Here is a 23965-nt window from a genome sequence, read left to right on the forward strand (position 1 = left end):
GATCTGTCTCTGGCTGTGATTGGTGGGTGGTGCCGTGACCCGGGAGGTGATGTTTCCAATTGTTTTCACAGGAGTCCTCTCTTCTCTGATCCTTAAACTACTGCCTTTAAAACCTCTCCCTGGACTCCTGTAGTTTCTATTATGATTGTAATAAAAGATATTAAGAGCTTGGACCGTGTCCATTCACTCGCTGCTAATTCAAACAGGTCAAGTTTGAATCAATGTTTGACCAAGAACTAATGTTGGGGTTTATTTCAAATTAAATTTAATCAGGGCTGTCAACATTTATAGATGGAAGCTTTTTCCCCACCAGTGAGAGGAGAATCAAATAACAGGAGTGTTAAAATACTACAAAATACTGACTTGGTATCTTTAAATAATTAATTGCTTTCTCAAAACATGTATAATTTTATTAGGAGTCTATAGTACATGTGTTAATACTATACACATTATACAGGGTGGGCCATTTATATGGATACACCTTAACAAATGGGAATGGTGATATTCTCGTTTGTGGCACATTAGTATATGGGAGGGGGAAATTTTTCAAGATGGGTGGTGACCATGGCAGCCATTTGAAGTTGGCCATTTTGGATCCAACTTTTGTTTTTTCAATGGGAAGAGGGTCATGTGACACATCAAACCTATTGGGAATTTCACAAGAAAAACAACAGTGTTCTTGGTTTTAATGTAACTTTATTCTTTCATGAGTTATTTATAAGTTTCTGACCACTTATAAAATGTGTTCAAAGTGCTGCCCATTGTGTTGGATTGTCAATGCAACCCTCTTCTTCCACTCTTCACACACCGATAGCAACACCGCAGGAGAAATGCTAGCACAGGCTTCCAGTATCTGTAGTTTCAGGTGCTGCACGTCTCGTATCTTCACAGCATAGACAATTGCCTTCAGATGACCCCAAAGATAAAAGTCTAAGGGGTCAGAACGGGAGACCTTGGGGGCCATTCAACTGGCCCATGACGACCAATCCACTTTCCAGGAAACTGTTCATCTAGGAATGCTCAGACCTGACACCCATAATGTGGTGGTGCACCATCTTGCTGGAAAAACTCATGGAATGTGCCAGCTTCAGTGCATAAAGAGGCACATCATCAAGTAGCAATCTCGCATATCCAATGGATTGAGGTTTCCATTGATGAAGAATGGCCCCACTATCTTTGTACCCCATATACCACACCATACCATCAAGATGTGCAGCACCTGAAACTACAGATTCTAGAAGCCTGTGCTAGCATTTCTCCTGTGGTGTTGCTATCAGTTTGAAGAGTGGGAGAAGAGGGTTGCATTGACAATCCAATACAATGGGCAGCACTTTGAACACATTTTATAAGTGGTCAGAAACTTGTAAATAACTCATGAAAGAATAAAGTTAAAGTTACGTTAATACCAAGCACACCATTGTTTTTCTTGTTAAATTCCCAATGAGTTTGATGTGTCACATGACCCTCTTCCCATTGAAAAAACAAAAGTTGGATTCAAAATGGCCGACTTCAAATTGGCCACCATGGTCACCACCCATCTTGAAAAGTTTTCCCCTTCCCATATACTAATGTGCAACAAACAGGAAGTTAATATCACCAACCATTCACATTTTATTAAGGTGTATCCAAATAAATGGCCCATCCTGTATATTCATTCATTCATTCATTAATTCATTGTCCGTAACCATTTATCCAGTTCAGGGTCACGGTGGGTCCAGAGCATCCCCAAAATCACTGGGTGCAAGGCAGAAACACACACTGGAGGGGGCGCCAGTCCTTCACAGGGCGACACATACACTCCCACATTCACTCACTTACTCACATCTATGGACACATTTGAGTGGCCAATCCACCTACACTATCAGACAAAATGTACAGTACACAGCAAATTCTCAAGTGTAACTACACTAACAGTGTTAATTTAAAACTGTGTTGATTTAACACTGGTGAATTTGCTGTGTAGAAGTACAACAGTGTTTAAAATCCCAGTTTTGTTCCTTAAAGGTACATTACATTCTTTTTTCCAGAACGACAGATACACTTTTGTAATCTTTCATTATAGAAGTGTGTCATATAAAAACATAATAAAAGTCCTGCAGTGTATGAAATCAATTGCCACCCCACACAATATTTAATAGCACTAATTTGTTTAAAGGCATTCAAAACATTTTTTGGTCTGTCCCTGTAGATCTAGTTTTTTTAACGTGTGATTAAAATTTGTGATTAAACATTTGGCACCATGAATTATTAATCTCAAGATTATATTTTTCTTAATATGAGTGCACATATAAGGCTCTGTCCACACGGATCCGTTTATTTTTTAAAACTGAGGTTTTGCCTCACGTGAAAGCAGTGTTGCAGGTCACTGAAAATGGAGGTTTTTGAAAACATTCTCCAAGGTGGAGATATTTGAAAACGCTGTTGTCTCTGTTCTCATGTGGACGACAGTAAACAGATATTTTTGAAAATGCTGATGTCACACAGCGTGCCTGTCTCTAGCTGAAACCAAAATAGCTCCTCACTTCCTCTATAGTGAAGTACATAAGTCATTAATCTACAGTGTTCTCATGCAGACATCACAAGATTTCAGATTCCCACATATGAATAAACATAACTGACGCTGTATTAGAAATATATAATGCAGTATTAAGATAATTACAAGACTTGTGTTGTGCACTACATAGGGAGTATGGAGTGATTTGAAATTAAAGCAATGCCTCTCTTTAAGAGGTACTATGGCCCCCTACTGTACTGGCATGAGAATTCAGCCATTTTCGTATTCGTCTGGATGGGGATATTTTCAAAAACGGAGAGAGGAAAATCTCTGTTTTTAAATAAAAACCGATCCATGTGGACGGGACCTAAGACCTTATGATACTTGAAAGCTGAAGCCATTATTTTTTATACTCAATCAACCAAAAAAAATTGTGACAAGTGATTGTGATTGCGACAAGTTAATTGTTTACTCTTTACTGATACTTGATAACCTTGTAAATCAGTTGTCTAGTGATTCTCAGAATGTTTACCATTCTCTCTCTCTCTCTCTCTCTCTCTCTCTCTCTCTCTTTCTATCCTCACCCCACAGTCCTGGACTCACAACATCTCCAAGGAGAAGGAGTTTCTCCAGAAGCTAGTAAAGGCCAACGTCATCACAGACTTGACGAAGGGGATCTGAGTGGGTTCTTTTCACACACAGCAACAGATCCCCAACCCAAGGCCAAGGACCTGAGACCTCTGAGGTGTTTAGCTGCAGTAGAAATGGGGGGGAGTGGGGGAGGACCTCAGTGGAAAAGCACATGTGCCTTCTGACCGACAAGCTTCCTCTGAATGGGACACTGCAGAGGATTTGAGGTGGTCTTGAATGTCTCAGGAGAGAGCTGATCTCTGGTATAGACCATGGACATTGTGTGCTCATTCTGTTGGTTTATCGTGAGTATATGAGGAATTCCAGGTCTACACCGAATTTCCCTGTGATAGAAATGCATGGGATTTAGAGACAAACTATGTATGTTTTTATGTTCACCCAGAGTTCCTTTGAATCATGAGGTTGCTACAGGAGCAGAAACACTTGTGTGCAATGAAATGGCGTTGGGCAAAATGAAGTTAAACGTATTTAACCTTAAACAGTATTACACAACAACACCAAACACTGCCTGAGAATCATGAAGGATGTAAGTACTGCACAGGAAAAAGCTTTTGAATGAGGGGTGCCAGTCTTGAGCACATTCAACATGAACCATGAAAAACAGAGAGTTATGAGGGAGCAATTGGGGGTTAGCTGCCTCACTCAAGGGCACTTAAGGGCACATAAGCCGTGCATGTTGAGGGAGAAGATAGCAGGAGAAGATGTTCCTACATACCCCTCCCCCCTTTTTTTCCTACCTTTACCAGGGATCACACCCTGGTAGACCACAGCTGTTCCCATCATTGTTAGCTTGTTGACATGTAGCAAAACCTTTTATCGACTCCTCAGTGACCTCATGATTCAGGAGATCTGAGACCAGTTGCTGAAGCATAACCTTTTTTGGAAAAATCCCATTCATGTTTGTCATAGAGAGTTCCAGCTTGGGCCCAGACCTCCTTATATAAGCATGCTAGAGGTCCCAGAATGCTAACACAAGTTCAGCGGTCTATTTCTTCCTCGCCCACGGTTTGAAACACTAAGAGGACAGACAACAGAGGTGAGAACTGAAATGGTTCCGAAGGATAAGCAGCGAAGCATTGTGCCAAATGTACCTCTCTGAGAGGAGACGGCCCTCCTCTACGTCCTGAATGTATTCACTGTGTAAATATCAAGGAGTTCTTTTTCTGTTTTCGGTTTCTAAGATTTGTGGAAGATTCCGTCCCGCCCCTCGCTGCCAGATGATGGCCTTCATCTCTTTTCTTCTGAGCCTCGAAGGCTGTCCACCTTCTGGTTGCGTTTTAATTGTCACTTTTCTTTTTCCCAAGGAGGCATGTTCTTAAATTATTTATTTTAAGCCTTTGTATTCGGAGCGGATTTTTAAAATTGTGTTGTTTCTCACTCACTTCGGTGGAAGACTTGATTTTTAAAATTCTTTTCTTATTTTTGGTTTCATATCTTTAGTTGTTTATATTCTACAGCATTTTACTGGCCTTTGCAAAACTCCTGGATCGTAGTTCAATCTGCCACGTCTCGTCTGCCTCTGTGTCCAAGCGCTTCTCGAAGAAAGTCCTGAAGACACCAATGTTTACTTTTTTATATCGGCTTCGTGAAGTGGCGTCGCTTCCTTTTTTCGGACACTTTTGCGTTTGTATTTTTTGGACGACCTACAGTCTGTATTCCTGCTCTTCTCTGGACAGTTCATCCTCATAGTTCTCCATGATTCTCAACGCTGTATGTTCAGAGGAAGAAGAGAGGAACTTCATAGTTTCTGTTATTTCTGAGTAGATTGCAGCAGGTATTATCAGATACTGTAGCAGGTTTACAGAAGATTTTGGGGTTGAACCCGCAGCAAGCCAAAGGTATAAAAACTCAACAAACAGAAATAAAAACAGAGATCTGAGCATATGCCACTTGTGCACTGCATGGTACCTACTGTACTCTACCCAACTCTACTCAGCCTTTTGCTTTTGGGCCAATTGGCTCCACTAAGCTGACGGCTCATTGGTCAGACTGGCTCTGCGATGTAGAAGCTCACCCTCTGTAAAATCTCCAAGCTACAGCAGAGATCTCATTTGTCTTCATCCAACTGTTTGAAGAGGTTCAGCTATTCCATGGAAGGATATAACATTGATAGTGGAAAACCGATCAAACGGGGTGTAGAACCGAGTAGATTAGGTACCATGCAGTGGAAAAGTGGGCCAATAGATTCCTATATGTTAAAAGCAGGGCTCGATCCAGTTGTCCACTGAAGGGCCGAACGATAAATAATTTCCTTGCTTGTCTGAAAGTGTCAGCCCAGTTACGACTGGTCAGAAAGTGCCTATAAAAACTGCTGTGATGGAGTATTGGAAATGTGGAACCAATCAGAAGGACACTGGGCTGAATGGAGTCTGTAAGTGTGTCCTTACACATGATCTACGTCCATGTGGAAACGCTACTGGAACAATTTCACTCATTGCTTAGAACCGTTCAGTGGAACCCTGCAGTGCACAACAGGCTTTAGTTTCTGACATTGATACTCATTTTTAGAGGTTAATAATTCTAATAACCAATAATATCAGCTGATACAAGTTTTACATCATTTATTCTCAAACTGAAATAAATAGAATTAAGCCACAGTCCTGATTTACACATGTAGCTCTAGAGAGTTTTGTTTTTATAATTATATTAGATGCATTTTAGTTCAGATTTCTTTAACATTACGAGAAAAATCAACACTTTTTGTTGATATTAGTAATGTCCCAAAAAAAAAAACAGGGGAAGTGGGAAAAAATTTATTAAATTTCAAAAAGATTTTTTTATTCGAAGTAATTTTGGAAATTTTGGAGCATTTCTTTTCATTCACTATGACGACAAAACATTAAACTAAACATCCACAAAAATGGACATACGTGTTTGTCTTTGGACAACAACAATATTTGATATATATTTGATATATATATATACTGATAAATCCAATATCAGCTGATATTGTTGGTAAATAGATATATCAGTCAAGCCTTTTTGACTGATTAAATTTGAACACAAGAATCAACTACAAATGTAGCAGGAATATGACTAGGGCTGGGTATCAGCAGTCAGTTCCCTGAAGTACTGACCTAATCATACTGGTACTATCATCAATATTTCATACCAATATTTAATTTATTTAACTAGAATTTTTTTTACTGCACTTCTGAGTCTTTATCGGTAGATAATGCATCAAACATAATCAGTGGCACATTGGTGCGAAAGGTAGTGTTACTGCCACTCAGCTTCAGGGTCTCCGGGTCCTGGGTGGGATGCTCTCCTCGTGTCACTCACTAGGTTTCCTCCCACAGTCTAAACACATGTTGGTAGGTGGAGTGTCGGTGTGACATTGTCCACAGATGTGAGTGACTGGGTGAGTGTGTTAAACTTGCGCCCAGTGATTCCGATTCCCATATAGCCAGTGGTACTCTTGACTGTTTCTGTTTATTTTTTTAAAGGTTCTTCATTGTTTATTGTGTTTAAATGAAAAGAGAACTGAAGGAGAAGTTGTAGGTGATACCCAGCTCTAAATATATTACTGATTAGTGTTGAATCAGTGATCAGGAAACTGTTCTGACTGGACTGTATGCAGCGGTCAGCTGTATCATTATCCTCATCACCTCCAAACCCCCCTGAATTCATTATTTATTGATAAATAAGAGACATGTTACAGTTTTATATCTGAATGTTTGCAGATGTAATAAAGGTGTAGGCCAGTTTGGCCGTTGTTGTGTGAAATTCGAAGCTGACCTGCAATGACCTTAGTCTGACCATCACTTAAACTGTCTTTCGGTTCCATGCTGCAGGTTCAGAAAGACAAACTTACTGGTAGCAAACGTGGCTGGACAAACTGTTCACCTGAAACTACTGGAGTCTCCATTTACCAGACATCAATCTGCCAGAACATTAAAACTACCTCCATGTTTCTACACATACCGTCCAGTCTCTCCATTCCACTGTCCACACCAGAGCATATTGTAGTTCTATAATTACAGACTGCAGTCCTATCAGTTGCTCTGCTTACTTCGGTAGCCCACCTTTACACCTCTTCTACAATTGCTTACATTATTCTATTGCGCTGGTACACGTGGATCAGACACAGCAGTGCTGTTGGAGTTTTGAAACCTTGTGTCCACTCACTGTCCACTCTGTTAGACACTCCTACCTCGATGGTGAAGTCAGAGACAGTAGCTCATCTGTCGCTGCACAGTTTACGTTGGTCGTCCTCTAGGGCTTCGTCAATGACACAGGACACTGTCGGCTGGATGATTTTGATCGGTGGACTATTCTCAGTCCAGCAGCACTACTGTGTCTGATCTCTGACTCACACCAGCACAACACACACTAACACACCACCTCATTGTCACTGCAGCGCTTAAATCACACCTGCGTACTGAGTGTTGAAGAACATGGTGAATAGGAGGTAACAAAGTATGCAGAGCAACAGGTGGACTACAACTGTAATTGTAGAACAGCTGAGAGAGTGGACCGTGAGTGTCGAAACCATGTCATTTTAATGTTATGGCTGATTGGTGTATTTAAATTTTCAGCCGCCTAAAATCAACATAGACATAATTAATAGATATGTATTTCATTTTCATGTAAAATTATTTTAGCACTGTGTAATTTAAAGCTCAACGATACGATTAATACGACCGGTTTTAAGAGGTTAAAGATGATGTGATTGAGAAAATCGGTCGATGTGATTAGACGTTTTTGCTTTTGTTGTGCTCCAGTAGTTTTCATGGTCTCTCAAATGTGGATTGTCAACACCTAATTTACATATTTATTATGTTTGTGAGATGTGTGCAAAACTGGATACAGAGTATCTGGACTTCATGCCAAAGATATGTATGCAGTAATGTATTATGTTAAAGTGCTTCCTGATTTGTGTCCAGTGTCTTGACACTTAAAGAACGGCGCAGTGTCCAGAAGCAGTGTCTGATTCAGCGCTGCAGTATTCCCGGGCACTCGTCGCGTTCCTGTGTTTCCGGAGCTTCAGGAGCTCCAGCTCGCTGCAGATTTGGGAAGTGGATTTGGAAGCTGACCGTCCTAAAGCTGCTGGACTCGGAATAATGACCTACTGTTTAAACAACTGCCAGATCAACGCCTGTAGCATTTGCATGGTCATTATCAAAGTCATGGTAAGAGTAAGGTCGTGTCCACCACCTGTGTCTGTTTCTCAAGAGCAGTGTATTTATCTGCTTTGAATTTATGTAAAAATTGAATAAGTAAATAATAATAAAGAACGACTGACAGTTATGAAGATGAAGTCTTTCTTTATTCAACTTCCATTCGTCCAGATCTTTCTGAGAAGATTAGGTCGAGTCCAGTTCAAATAAGTGAGCAAAAGAAAAGAAAAACAGACGACAGAGTAACTGCGAAAGAACTGGCACTGCACCCAAAATGACCCCTTGTTTAAGCTGAGAGAGAGAGGAGGACATCAATATCCGCTTTAGGTCTAAACATATCCACAGCTGCCTTTACCCTGACCCTAAGCTGAGCTCAAGGCTATGGGTCTGAAAGGATGTGGATCTGAAAAGAATAAAATGGAAAAAATAACACAAACAGAAAATATAACCAACTTCTAAAACTGAACTTTTACCCGAGGAGAGAGAGAGTGAAAGAAGAAAGAATATTTCGTTTCTTTCTCTCTTTTTGACTCATTCTTTATATCTGTCTGTCCCTTTCTTTCTCACACATTTTTTTTCTCATTATACACTGACTTTCACACACTCTCTCTCCCTCACACACACTTTCACTCTTCTTGTCTCTTGTTATTTCTTGTTCTATTATCTGTGACATCCCCCCACCCCCTCCTCTCTACTTTCCATTTCTCATGGTGAGTTTTAAGGGGGATTCTGTTTCATTGCAGTGGTCTCAAAAGACCCTCAGAGTGTTACATTTTTCACACATTGAAGCAGATGTAGAGCCTGAATCCCTTTAAAGGGCCAGTGCTGCTGTCCATCCTGCTATTAAACATGTCACTGATACAGTCGTTCTAACTCTGACTTCAGGACCCTCGAGCTATGACCACACTCCCCCTCTCCATTACCTCTTAAGAGCTTATTAAACTACTTTAATGTTATTTAGTAATCAATTACACTTCAGTCTGTATTACTGCATACAGTTTGATTTAAAGAAAAATGAAAACATGCCCCAAATACATCAATAATAACGATAATTCATGTGAAAATGAGGTGTGTATCCACACCCGGACCCTGAGAGACCCTTGGCTCACGTTCTGATGTCTCTCAGGCTTTACTGAAAGTTAGTTGGCTCTCTGCTGCTGGACCCTAAGTCTCCGCTGTAGTTATTCCATCATTCTGCGCTGTGTTTATTTACAGTGACAGTTGTCCACACCCCTCTGTCCCGTCTGTTACAGGATACTCTTCAAACCCCAGCGCTTTGGAGAAACAGATAATCAGACCCTGCAAATAAGCCCCAGTCTTTTATCATTAATGCTGCAGTAGGATTTTTATTTTAAACACATAACTTGTGCTACGTTTAGAAATATTCTTTACATTCCAGTGGTGATCAATTAATCAAATCAGATTAATTCAAACCTGTGGCAGCTGTAGGACTCGACAGAGGGCTCCACCGCTCCCTACAACAGCTCACACATCTGAACAGAGGCTGTGACAGAAATGGTTCCCGATTTATATTTTTAATGTGTTTGAATCTGAAAGTGTAATTTGAGTGTGATTTTGAGGGCACTAGTTTCTCCCAAAATGCACTCGTAATTTATAGTAAACACCATATCTCACTACATGAGCCGATTGTGGACCAAATGTCATTGCGAGTTTCTTTGTTACTAAGCAACGGACAGGGGAAGTGTCTAAATTCACTTGTGTTTGTTAGCACTACAGAGGGAACTAAATAGTGACTCCCAATATATGACAATCTATATCACAATACCAATGAAGGATTAGGGAGACATTTCAGTTAAAGCCAGAGAGAACATTCATTCATTCATTATCTGTAACCACTTATCCAGGATCCGGTGGGTCCAGGGCCTACCCAGAATCATTGGGCGCAAGGCGGGATTACACCCTGGAGGGGGCGCCAGTCCTTCACAGGGCAACACACACTCACACATACGGACACTTTTGAGTCACCAATCCACCTACCAATGTGTTTTTGGACTATGGGAGGAAACCAGAGCACTCGGAGGAAACCCATGCAGACACAGGGAGAACACTAACTCCTCACAGACAGTCACCTGGAGCGAGACTCGAATCTACAACCTCCAGGTCCCTAGTTCAGATGGATATATTCAAAACCTAGTATCCACTCACTGCTTTTACTAAATGACCTTCTGCAGTTTGGGATTAGGTGTGTGTGTGTGTGTGTGTGTGTGTGTGTGTGTGTGTGTGTGTGTGTGTGTGTGTGAGTGTGTGTGTGTGTGTGTCTACAAGTCTACAAGTGAGTCTGAGTGTTGTCCTCTGCCCAGGGTGTGTCTCAGCCTTGCATCCTGTGATTCCAGGTGGGCTCTGGACTCACTGTGATCCTGATCAGAATGAAGCTTTTACACAAAATGAATGAATGAATAAATGTAATGAGGTGTTAATTGTAAGTTTAGGATCTGCACTTTCAGCAGATGTTTCCCAGCTGTTTTGATGAGTGTTGAGACAGGAGCAGTAAAGTCCTGGTGCCGAGTGGTATCTTAAGACCAAAGGAGCTGGGGCTCCCCCAACATTGTGTTCTTTACTTGGACGTGGCGCCAGGTCATTGGCAGAGCTTCATCTACTGTTTAATTCAGAACTAAATGCTGTGCTCCAACACACATCAGCACAAAAGCTCTCTTACACACTCTCTCTCTCCTTCTCTCTCTCTCTCTCTCTCTCTCTCTCTCTCTCTCTCTCTCACACACACACACACACACATGCAAACATCCGTGAGACATGGTGACCTCTATCAAAACAGGAACACATTTTCTAATTACCCATAGGGCCACAGTCTAGACCCCAAACGAGCGAGGGCTTTGAAGAACTGTGACTTAATTGCATTGGTTAGAGGGGAAAAAAACTCTCCAAAAGCAGTTACACAACTTCAGTCAAACTTTCATCTAGTCACCCAGACCCGACCCTGCTGCTCCTCTAATCACCATTAACCCTTAGACGTCCAGAGACATTACCGTCGCTTTGTTTTTCATTTAAACCTGCAGCGTGTTAGATGTGTTTTTTCAAACCCAAAGATGTGGAGTTACTGAGGAAAAGACTCTGCTCAAATACAGCATCCTTCTGCTGCTGCTGCGAGTCGCCCTGTAAAGTCTGAAACAGTCATTCAGCTCTCAGGACCGTCGGGGTGGATCTGGTTGTATTTAGTGGAAGATTTTTGGACCACATCAGGTGTCTTTACCTACACTGTCAGAAAAAAAGGTACTCTACAGGTACATCATTGTCACTAAAGGTACAAACAGTGTAAATGTACAGCAGTGACATTCAAGTCCAGTTCTGTTCTCTAAAGGGAAAGGTACTCCAGAAGTAAAGGGAGATATTTTTGGGTAGGTACAGAGTAAGTACCTGTTAAGTAATAAGTACAGAGTATGTAAAGGATATGATGAAATATGTGGTTATTACAAACAATTTACCAATAAGACATGTAACTATGTTCCGAATCCATTGTACTTCTGAGCATATTTATAGATTATACAATTGAATTAAAAGTGACTATTACTATCATATTTTTATATATAAGGAATGCAGCTACTATTTTGAGTTCACTGTAGTTCTGATTGTAATTACAGATCCTTTAAGATTATTTACAGTGCACCTACAGAGAACGACATGGGCTTCACGGTGGCTTAGTGGTTCTCTGGGATCTTGGGTTCAAGTCCCATCTGGGTGGAGTTTCCATGTTCTCCCCGTGTCTGCGTAGGTTTCCTCCGGGGGCTCCGGTTTCCTCCCACAGTCCAAAAACATGGAAGGTAGGTGAATTGGCTTCTGTTTAATAACTGTCCTGCTGTGTGAGTGAATGAATGTCTGTGTGTGTGAGTGAATGTGTGTGTGCCCAGACATGGATTGTCACTCTGTCCTGGGTGAAATCCTAGTGCCCGATGCAGTCCTCCAGGTGGACGGTCGTTCCTGGTCGAGAGTACGCTGTGAGCGTTTGGCTGCCGCTTCTCGCCAGTGTGTGTGGATTGAGTGTTCTGAGCGTTCTGAGCAGTGTGGATTTTAAAGCGTCCTTGGGTGTCTAGAAAGGCGCTATATAAGTGTAACAATGGAATAGAATAGACATGGTCAGCTACTTTCATTACAGACACTAGCAGAGTTTCATGGTGCTTTGTACTCATTATGTTCAGGATGTGATTTACCACAATAATCATCATCACATACTTCAGAGATATTTAACACTGTTAGCCTCTGTGTTGAAGCATTATATGTCCAAAGCAGACTAAAGATGATTTACGTGCCTTAGTTTATTTGTAAAGTGTTTGTAAGATTACCCAGTAATAACCACACATTTCTAGCATCATACCCTTTATTTGCTCAGTACTTATTTCACCTTACAATTTATGTCATTTATAGTGTTACCTTTTTCATTATGGTAAAGTTATGTTCCATAAATAAATCTACTGAATACAGACTCTTGGGGGTACCATAACAGTGACGGTGTTTCTTAAAGTGGGTTTATGACACACACACATACACACACACCCACACACCCATACACACCGGCTCATAATTCCATCGCTGTGTCCTGATCCAGGTCTTTTTCCTCTTCAACGTGAACACATTCACAATCATCAAATCAATCCGCTCTGGGAAATGGAGCACAGCTCGACCCAGGTTACAAAATGTTCTTCCTCACATTGAATGTAGTCACATATTAACACCATAGAGGTCCCCAAACTTTCCATACTGAAGTGTATTAACTGCATCTCCAGTTTTATAAACCCGTGAAGGCTTTACACTAGATATTAGAACATTTCTGTGTTGATTTGACTCGCTTTAACCACGCTGATGTATTTTATACTCTACTTTGTTTAAAGTTCAGGTGAATTGTAAAGCGAGGGCCGTTCCAATTGTTACTGGACACTTATGCAGTTCTCTTTGCTCCTCAGATATTGTAGTCTACAAACCAAAAGGAAAGAAAAGAAAAGAGGTGAATAGTAAGTTTGTTGGAGTCTCTGGAGGAAAGGTGTGCACAGGAAGAGAGAGAGAGAGGATGGGGAGGTTGAGACAGACAGATACCTCAGGGGAAACAACTCTCAGCAGAGAGCTTCACATCTGGATGGACACCACACACACACACACACACACACATCAATCCTGCTGAGACCCACTGACCCAATATACATTAATGCAGAGCATTGAACCTGAGAGTCTTTATAAACAGTATTCTGTTGATCTTGGATGCTAAATAAACCTCAGTATCTCACACACACACACACACACACACACACACACACGCACGCACACATACACACTCACACACACGCGCACACAAACACACAGACACACACCAATGAAATGAACAAGTTTCAGATTATAAAGGCTCTTAATGGGTTATTATTGATGTTGTTGTTATTAAGTGCTTCTAATGTGTGTATTATTTGTGTGTGTATATGTCAGAGTGTGTGTGTGTGTGTGTGTGTATGCATGTGTGTGTTTCAGTTTGTGTGTGTGTGTATGTGTCAGTTTATGTGTGTGTGTGTGTATGTGCCAGTTTGTGTGTCAGTTTGTGTGTGTGTGTGTCAGTGTGTGTGTGTGTGTGTGTGTGTGTGTGTGCGTGTGTGCGTGTGTATGTGTGTGTGTGTGTGTGTGTGTGCATGCATGTGAATGCGAGCTGAGGTTCACCCCAAAGCCAATGCTGTGTTGTGATGTCAGAGCTGTATCTCGGGGGCTGAGCTCTGCGGTGGAGCCTGTGATTTCAGGTTGTTCTCTGAGTTCCTGTTTCACCACAAAAGAGAAAGAGATGGAGATGAAGAAATCAGCAGCGCCCCGGGGGAGCTGCTAATTAGCGCTGTCACAACACGCCGGCCAAAGTAAACACACCTACAGACCTCGCCATATCTCCGCAGGAGAACACACACCGGGAATTGGCGGGATCCCTCAGTGGGAACATTTTTATTGCTCATTAATGGCTCTTGATATCTCTCAGGAGAAACAGAGACATCAGAGATGTGTTGTGCCCAGAGCAAAATGATAGTTATGTCTAGCACCAACCTGAGCCAGTCCTGAGCACTGGTGACAAGATGATGGAGGAGCTCTGACTTTAGTTTAGCTGCTGCTAAAAACAGGAACGTTATTATCTCAGCACTGAGCACAATGTGAGACATCACTGAGAGCTATACTCAAACTCTAGAGCAGACACAGAGGATACTCCTGTTCTCTTTTATTCAGGAACAACTTCTGTGCAGAAGCAAACACAAGGTAACTTCTCAGTGTCATCCAGGAGAAATTACAGAGACATTAATGAGACACATCAGAGATTTTAAGGAGTACTTCCACAGATATGAAAAATAAATCACTGTGATTTTAAGGAGGAAATATTAAGGAGACATTACAGAGACACTATAGTGAAATTAAGAATGAATTAAAGCAATATTAAGGCATCTATTCTTTGGCGTTATTTTGTGTTGCAGGGAGTTATAGAGACAATGACTGTTATTTGCTGGTGGTTCCAGTTTGAGTTCTGACTGAGAAAATACCTGGCCTGCACCTGAGAACAGATGGCTGCTGGAGAAAGCCCTGGGTGGGACATGCCTTGGTGCTTCTGAAAAGGAAAGTTGGAAATCCTCATGGCTCAAGTATTCATCGCTATCAGATCAAACCTGAAAGGTTAGCTGCCAGAAAAGCTCTGGGGTTGCCTTATGAGAAATCGCATCAGCGGCCTTTTCGACTTTGGACATTCTCTGACGCTTCTTCTTCCACCCACAGTTTTGGGACCTGTCATGAGACCTGGTTCTTCTTTCATCTCGCACTCAGCCGCGTGCATTGTTGCTCTGGTCTATTAATAGTGCTCTGGGGAGCCTCCCTGCATTTGTCTTGCAGTTTTTCTTGTTGAGAGGAAGGCAAGCGAGGCCTTGTTTGCCCAGGGCTTTGTGCTCCAAGCCTGGTGTTTGCAGTGGAAGGAGTGCCAGAGAGCCAGAGCATGTTGGTGGGTGGAGAAAAGCTCAGCTGGAGAGAGAGATGAAGGAGGTGTGGGCGGGCGAAAAGGTGTTCCTGAGAACCAGAGCCAAGGAATGCCTGGCTTCAATGGAATCCCCTTTCTACCTTTGGCTTTCTGCTGATCGTAGCCACATTCTCACCACATTAAAACGCATTAACACTGACCTACTTACAGCCAGCAGAGGCAGCGGTGAAGAGTGACATTTAAACCAGGTGTGTGCTTGAGTGTGGCCATGGGATACATTAAGCACTTCCACAAACAAAATAGTATTTGTTATTTCTGTGTTCCAACAACAAAGCAGCCTAAAAACACGCATCATTTTTTCCCCAATTTTTTTGCTCAACCAACTCGAACCAAGCTTATTGCTCTCTAAAGTCTTCAGAACTTTGAGAACCTTGGTTTCTGTAACTTGGATGGTTCTGGTTTTAATCAAATGATGGACCAATACTATGGTGTTCTTCAAGGTTATGTAATCGGCCCCCTTTTCTTCTAACTTTTCAAATAAAAATCTACAGGTTTTTAAATGTGTCTAAGCTGCTAGTTAAAAATGAATAAGTTGTGCATCATATGAAATACCATGCTGATGTTTACGCAAGTAAACAAAGCTAATATAAGATCAAATGAACTCCTAAAGCCACTGTCCACTGATGTTCATACTTCTTTTATGACCGTTCTCTCTCTCTCTCTCTCTCTCTCTCTCTCTCTCTCTCTCTGGGGTGGAGACTGTGCTCTGAAGAGGCATCGAAAGAATGATAAAAGGCTTTTTGTTTTTTAGAGCGATTTCTAAAAAATATTTCAGCAGTATTCTGTTGGATTTTAGTGGGTGTGATAAAACTGGTTAATGGATGTGAATGCCACAGCAACAATCAGAATTAGTGATACTTTCCCATCCCTCCCACCAATAAAGACACTGCCTTCAGCTCAATCTGCCTGTAAAGCTTTGCTGGGAGTGGAGGAGTGTCACAGAGGGATGTTTGTAGTGAAGCATTGTCCACGTACACAATTAAAATCATTAAAGGTGGAGCGAGCACCAAATGGCCTCCAATATGAACAGGGCCTCTTGGCGTCCAAATGTAGGTTTTGATTGAGGTTCTGATTGGCCATCATTAATCATGCTACAGATGCTACATTGTTTACATTGTCATGGTGATGCTCTTGTCAATCATTCTGTGATTTGACCCACCCTTGCAAATCACAGCAGCAGCTAAGAGGGATGTTGGGAGATTTTAAACTCTGTTAATCTGTTTTACTGTATAAATGTAGTTGAAATTTAACACTGAGGTAAATGCTTACTCTGTGGTGCTATTTTAATGTTAGCATAAATTTTCAAACAGGTGGACAGTGGCTTTAAAATTCTATTTGAAATTCTTAATGAATTATTACTCCACAATAAACATTGTTAATTAATGTTCAGTATTTTGGCCTGCAGTTGATATGTGAATGAAACTGACCTAGCTAGCATATGCTACTTGAACCTGTAGGAACTAAATGAGAAGTAAATACGCCCACATGCGAGTCCTGATTTCCCATTCATACTTCCTTCCAACAGCAGCCGTTCCCTTTTAATGCATTACACAATGAGATGGAAAGTGAATGCTCTGAAAGGTTGTGATGTCACTTGCTGTTTGTGTTATGACAGTCCTGACTAGCTGATGCAATTTGGTCTTTGGCCATAACATTCAGCCACAGTAAATCAATCCCTTCAGTCACATAACAGGTCCTGGCTGAAATAATTGAGGCTGAGGAAAAATATTTAAGGTGGAGATGTAATGAATTGAGAATTTGATGTGGTCTATATTTTAAGAGGGATTTTCTGGACATCAGCATTGGTTGGAAAATGTTCAGGATGTATAACTTATTTTTTGTAATGACAGAAGAAAAGAGGACTGATTACATAGCCCTGAGGGACACTGTAGATTTAGCAATAAATCCTAGTGTTATTAAAGGCTAAAGGCTTATTATTCAGTCCCTTTTCAACAACTTTTATTCCTAGGTTACATCGGTGAGTAATTCTGAAGCCTTCTGGATGATGGTAACTTGAGGGTTGAGCAACGTAACTTGTCAAAGTACTTCAACACCAAACCAGCAGAATCCATCTGTGCAATTTGAAGTGAATTTGTATTCCATCATGTAAGGCCCTGGACTTTCTCAAGGTGACTCAGGGGCCATGTGGGGTTCACTTTTGGAGCAAAGGTTACGTCCCTTTCTCAAGGGCACACTCAGCTTTTCAACAGACCGAGCCAATTTAGGAATTTATCCAAGGAATTAACATCGTTTACTCAGCGAAGAAGGAACGCATGGATCAAATAACCAATTCAAACAGTCCAAACGGTGATAAACATTGGGCTTGCCATAATGCATGACCACTAAAGCGGTGTTTCTGATAGGTCACAGCCCTGGTCATGTTCAGTGGAATGAGCTCAATGCACAGCCTTTATTTTACCACGTTTGGCAGCATGTCAGGTTATAAAAGCTTCAGGTCTCACTGCAGGTTCGTTACTGCAGCAGATCATTATTTTTCCACCATGGCTGGACGTGACAGATGTTTGTGTAGTGTGTGTGTGTGTGTGTAGTGTATGAATCATAGAACAGTTTAACCTATATCAGCAACTGCAACAATAATCCTGCTGTTTTCATGGTTAATCAATCAGTCTGCATTCATACTCCAGACTGAAATGTAGGGGGTGTGATTCTACATCTAAATTATCATCAGAATCCAAATATTTATTGGTGTTGTCACTGTCTCTGTGGTCCTCAGGTCTGAGTTTATTATTCCATTTGATATTATCAGTAAGTTCTCTGACACTTTCAATATTAGACAAAAAAGTGGTCACTTTCACACTTCCCATCTCTGTGTTACAAATGATTATTAATGCTTTCATTAAAGTATTGTGTTTACAACATAAAGAATATCCTTGGTATAAACAGGCTTTTAATCCATTTATAAACCTTCAAAAGTGTAGTCTTAATTTTAAAGTGGTACCCATTTTTTTTGCAGATATGTGTCTGAAATATATTCTTAATATCATTAAAGTTCACAGATATAATCTGCTTAGATATACACTTAAAGATAAAGATTGTTGTTTATCATGAAAGAGTTTTTCATTATCATTTTTATTGTTGTTGCTTAGTTATTTTAGGCTTGTATCTCACTCACTCACTCACTCACTCACATACTCACTCATGTTTAGGAACATCTTCACAAGAGGTACTGTTTCTCAAAATGTAATTTGCGTTCACAAACTGCAGCACAAGGGGAAATATTTCACAGGCTCAATGTTAGGAACTGCACCACCAGGGGGAGTATTTCTCACATACTCTCAGCACCACAAGAGCTGCTGTTTCTTACTATCTTTGGGAACTTTGGGAACGCTTTCTCACAACTCACTCAAGTTCTGTGATTCACATCAAAGACTGTGTTTTCATTTTTTAAAAAAGGAATTGAAATTGTACAAATTTGACATTTGTGAAGACCCATATTTGAAATATATCTGAAATACAATTGTCATATTCAGGTTTCATATTCAGAAGCTAGTGTTTCTGTTATTTTTGTTGTTAGTGAAAATGCAAATTGTAAATTGATAAACGATTCTAACCTAATTTACAACAACAAAAGAATAAAGATTTTTTTTAATTACAAACATATTATATACAGTTTTACAAATCATTTAATCCAACCAAGGCACATAGATGGGGACTAATTAATATTGTTATTTCAATAATAATATTTATTATTAGTAGTAGTACTAGTGGTAGTGTTATTATTAGTACCTGTGCTATTATTGTTATTGTTTTTTCTGATTGGACGTAGGGTGTGAGGGTGTTTGGCTCCAGAGGGAGGTGCCTATTTCTCCTCCTCCTTCTCCTACTCCTCCTCCTCCCCAGTTTAAAGTGTGTGTGTCAGAGAGACAGAGTGTGTGTGAGTGTGTGTGGAGTTTAGTTCCTGCAGTGTTCAGCGCTCCTCGTGGACTTTGGGCACGGAGACCCGCACAGACTCGCTCAGGATGTTGGGTAAGCAGCTTTAACCTCATCCTCCACTCTCACTTTCACTTCAGATCAGGCTCGGATCTGCCTTTAATCTCAGTCTGATCTCCCTGAGGAATGGTCTGTTGCTCAGAAGCTGCTCATGAGTTTCTCAAGAGTCTTATACCTGAAATCCCTCGGGAAAAACCGCATCAAACACAGAGAGGTCATGGGACACTTGTCCAGAACAGTTGTAGATAGTTATGTTGGGCACCAACTTGAGACATGAGTGAGAAATGGTGGAGTCTTTAGTACAGCTGCAGATAAACGCCACTGAGACCTCCACTCAATCTCAAGAGGAGACACAGGGACATTCCTGAAAATTCTGAGAAGCTGGAGACACTGTCTCTCCATCTGACCTCAGAGAAGTCAAGGAGACACTACTGAGATATTAAGGAGAAACTACACAAAAATATTAAGGTGGAATTACAGAGATATTAAGGAGGATTTACAAAGATATTAAGGAGGGATTATATAGAAATTAAGGTGGAATTACAGAGATATTACAACCTTAGGTTTATGTTGTCTTAGGTTTATCAGCTCTGGTTTGGTTTGTGTTGGCTTTATAAGTTAGTTTGCTGTTGTTAGTGTGTGTGGGGCTGGGTTAATATGTTTGTAGGTGTGTATGTGTGTGTGTAAGTGTATGAAGGTGCGTGCGTGTGTGTTGTGACTGCAGAAGACTCAGAAATGCTCCGGTTTGTCTGGAAGTGTCAGAAAATCTGAGCATGGCGTCTTTGTTGAATCAGAACATTTCTGTTTTTCCTTCAGGCTGTAGACAGTAGGGATCGTTATAAGAGGCTTCTAAAGCTCCTAGAGGTCATTAATATGATACAACATAATGATGTACCTTTAAATAAAATTAATAATCTGTTGCTCTGCATACTTTGTTACCCACATTTCACCCTGTTCTTCAAAGCTCAGCACCCCCACAGAGCCACAGATTAATCTGAGCAGGTATGGTTTGGGTGATGGATCATTCTCAGCGCTGCAGTGACACTGTGTGTGTTGTGCTGGTGCGAGTGGATCAGACACAGCAGTGCTGCTGGAGTTTTTAAACCCCTCAGTGTCACTGCTGGACTGAGAATAGTCCACTGACCAAAACCATCCAGTCGGCAGTGTCCTGTGTCACTGATGAAGGACTAGAGGACGACCGACACACACTGTGCAGCAACAGATGAGCTACTCTCTGAGAACTTACATCTACAACGTGGACCAATGAGGTAGGAGTATCTCACAGAGTGGACAGTGTGTGGACACAGGGTTTAAAAACTCCAGCAGCACCTGCTGTGTCTGATCCACCCGTACCAGCACAACACATACAGACAAACACCACGTCAGTGTCACTGCAGCGCTGAGAATGATCCACCACCCACATCATACCTGCTCTGTGAGGGTCCTGAGCACTGAAGAACAGGGTGAAAATGGGGGTAACAAAGTATGCAAAGCAACAGATGAACTACAATCTGTAATTGTGTAATCTGTGCTCCCGTGTGGTCAGTGGAGCTGAGAGAGTGGACGGTGAGTTGTAGAAACAAGGAAATGTTATGGTTGATTGGTGTGTAGGTGTGTCTGATTTTTCCTGAAATATTAAAAGAGTGATTAAAGCTGTAATAAAAACACAGTCTCTAAAGAGAACCATCCACTGAAAGGTTGCGATTCTTTTATGGTGCAAGCATCTGACAGCCGTCCTAATGTTTGAGCTCATTGTAAAGTGTGTTTACACTCAGGTTCCTGTGGTGTGTCCTAAAAGCTTTGACATTCACTAGAACATTTAAAAGCTTTGAAAAAATAAAATGCCCCTAAAAATATACATATTTGAAAATGACACCAATTTAATTTTCCATAAACTGATACTTGTATATAACATAATGTGTGTGTGTGTGTGTGTGTGTGTGTGTGTGTGTGTGTGTGACAGTGACATGTATTTATCACACTGTGTGGATCAAGACCTAATGTCCCCACAGTGCATGAAAACAAAATTTGTGTATGTAATCTTGGCGCTGCGTTTGATTCAGAGATGTTCTGTATGGAACAGGGATGAGGCAATAACCGGTCTTAACAACATAGCACCAGTTAAGCCTAAGGTTTTCAATAATATCCAAAAGTTTGTAGACAACCCTTATTTTGACTATGTCCATTGTAGACAGATATTTGTATATTCTGCATCGATAAAGCTTGGAATGAAATGGGATGCTCTGGAGCCGCTTAACAGTAGTCAAAGGTCAGCACGCTCAGTGCCAAGCGTTGGATAGAGAGTATAAAGCCCCCGAGCATTAGGCTGTGGAGCAGTGGAACTGTGTTCTCTGGTGATGGAGCTCCACCAAATGCCTTTGGGACGAGTTGGAGTGGATCCAGGACTAATCGCTGAAGACTGAGTAATGTGAGGTTTTGATGCGCCGCTGAGGATAGGAATGTTCTTCCTAGTCTTTAGCAGACTTTTATGTGCATGTGTGTTTAAAGGTTCTTAATGGCGTGTCAGTGCTGTGAGATTCAGAAAAAAACCTGCCTGAGACAGAGAGTGTAATGAGTGTGTGATGGAGAAAGAGAAGGAGCGGGAGCATATGCCTCAGCTTCAACAGCTTGACTTTGATTTGAATATTAAGGAGCTGAATGGGGTCTTCGGTGGGGGGTCTGGGGACACACAAACATAGGGTGAAGGTCAGAAGCAACTCAAGAGTTCCAGCCTGAATACACAACACTTTTAGGACTGGTCAAAACCAGTCAGACCACCAGTCCTCCTCCTTAGCCGTACAGTCCTGTAGTGTTTTATAGTAGCGTCAATAGTACAGAGGTGTTTAAAAATACTATACACCGTAGTTGTATGTGGTGATACCATAGTAATATATTACAATATCAGTGCACATAGTTGGATATTTTGTTTGTATACAATTTATAATCATATTGCAGTATAATAGTAATATGGTGCAGTAGCACTTTACCTGTAATATACAGCGAAGTCTCGTCTTGAATTGATTTGATGTGAATGTTATAGCAGTATAGCAATGTAATTTAGTTGCAAAATGTGGTACAGTGGTATATTATCATAATAATCTATGGTATAATGGTGTATTATGGGTAGTATATAGTGTAGTTGTATCTTTATTGAATATTACAGTAGGAAGATTTGGTGTATTAGTATATTATAGTAGTATAGTAATGTAGTACCCCAGTAAACATTTAGCCATTGATTCAACGTTGAAATAATGTAATGACTGCCGTCTAATCAACGTTCTCTTAAGGTTGAAAATGAAAGTTGAAAAGACGTTGACACACAGACATTGAAAAGACGACTATTAGACGTATTTTAGACGTCCATTGACGTTATTAATTGGTCCCGAAATAAAATACTTGTATAAAACGCATTTTGGACGTCCACTGACGTTATCGATTGGTCACCACTTGATAACTAACTTATTAAGATGGATTTTGGACGTCCGTTGACGTTTAAAATATGTAATTGACGGACAGACTACTTTTAGACCTATTTTGAACGTCCAGGGACGTTCATTGTTTACTGGGACATTAATAATTTGTTCTACAGTGGTAAATTATGGAAGTATAGAGTGTAGTATAGTACTATAGTAGTAGCACATGGTGTAGTAATATAGTAAAGATGTAGTTAAATAAGGTTAAGTAGTGTATTATGTTAGTAAATAGTGAAGTAGTGTATTGTAGTAGTATAATAATGTTTTATAACAATATATACGCCCCCTCCAGGGTGTGTTCCAACCTTGCGCCCAGTGATTCCGGGTAGGCTCAGGACCCACCACGACCCTGAAATGGATAAGGGTTACAGACAATGAATGAATGAATGAATGAACTTATATATGGTGTAATAGTGTAGTATAGTAATGTAGTAATGTAAGAAAGTGGTTATACGTGGTGTTGTGGTATATTATAATAGTTTGGAGTGTATTAATATTGCAGTTTTAAAGAAAAGAACATTGGCACAGGTTTAGTAATTGTGGCCAAAGATCAAATAACAAATGTGGCACAAATGGCAGATTGTTCCCTCTGAATAATTTTCCTAGGTGTCGTCTGTGTGAGATCTTCATCTTATCTCTCGATCTTTTCCCACTCTCGACTGAAAGACGAGCTGTGTGTGTACGACCGGAGGGCGCCCGCTTGCGTGCTCTTGCGACTTTTCCTTAAAGCAGACACAGTTTGGCCTGAACTGACCCTTGCTCTAAACCTCGCTGAGGGTCAGCTCAGCCGTCTGTGGGTCTTCTGAGAAGCCCCTGTGCTCAAGAGCTGCTTCTGGACACAAAAATGTGCAGAGCTGGTCATTCACACTTTGATCCTTGTTGCTGGACATTCTCCACAAAGCCTGCTTTTTAATCTGTGAAAAAAAAGTACTGAGCAAAATCAGAGACCACCATTATTCATACAATTTCCAACACCGAAAACTCAACATTCACATTTCTGTCTTTATTTAAAGTGTCCAGGATGCGTCATCAAAGAAATCAATCGTGGATATTTTTCCATGCTTCAGTCTCAGTAGTTGGAAGCGTTTTCTGTCGGAGAATCTCTCTTTTTTCGATTGTCTTCTTTTGTGTCTGTTTCCTTTTTTCTCTCCATAAGGTCTTCCCTCAGGTTCCTCATTCATTCAGCCCCACAGTTTTGAGCAGGTCTTCTCACAGTGGCAGGAAGGATTGACTCAGCTGTGGATGTGTTTAAATCTAAAGCAATAGT

At 40.9% G+C, this 23965-nt stretch overlaps 1 protein-coding gene across 3 annotated transcripts in view; it reads left to right on the forward strand.

Moving 5' to 3' along the window:
• The window catches only part of st3gal3b (ST3 beta-galactoside alpha-2,3-sialyltransferase 3b), an 84769-nt gene extending 79857 nt beyond the window's left edge, over positions 1–4912 (forward strand). For all 3 annotated transcript variants that reach the window (XM_066652424.1, XM_066652425.1, XM_066652426.1), the window contains one exon: positions 3086–4912. In XM_066652424.1, the coding sequence (XP_066508521.1) occupies positions 3086–3175 (90 nt within the window). In that variant the 3' untranslated portion in view covers positions 3176–4912. The remainder of the gene's footprint in view (positions 1–3085) is intronic.
• The last annotated feature ends 19053 nt before the right edge of the window (positions 4913–23965 follow it).

This window comes from Hoplias malabaricus, chromosome X1 (genome assembly GCF_029633855.1).
Source record: "Hoplias malabaricus isolate fHopMal1 chromosome X1, fHopMal1.hap1, whole genome shotgun sequence".
In the NCBI taxonomy this organism is placed as follows: domain Eukaryota; kingdom Metazoa; phylum Chordata; class Actinopteri; order Characiformes; family Erythrinidae; genus Hoplias; species Hoplias malabaricus.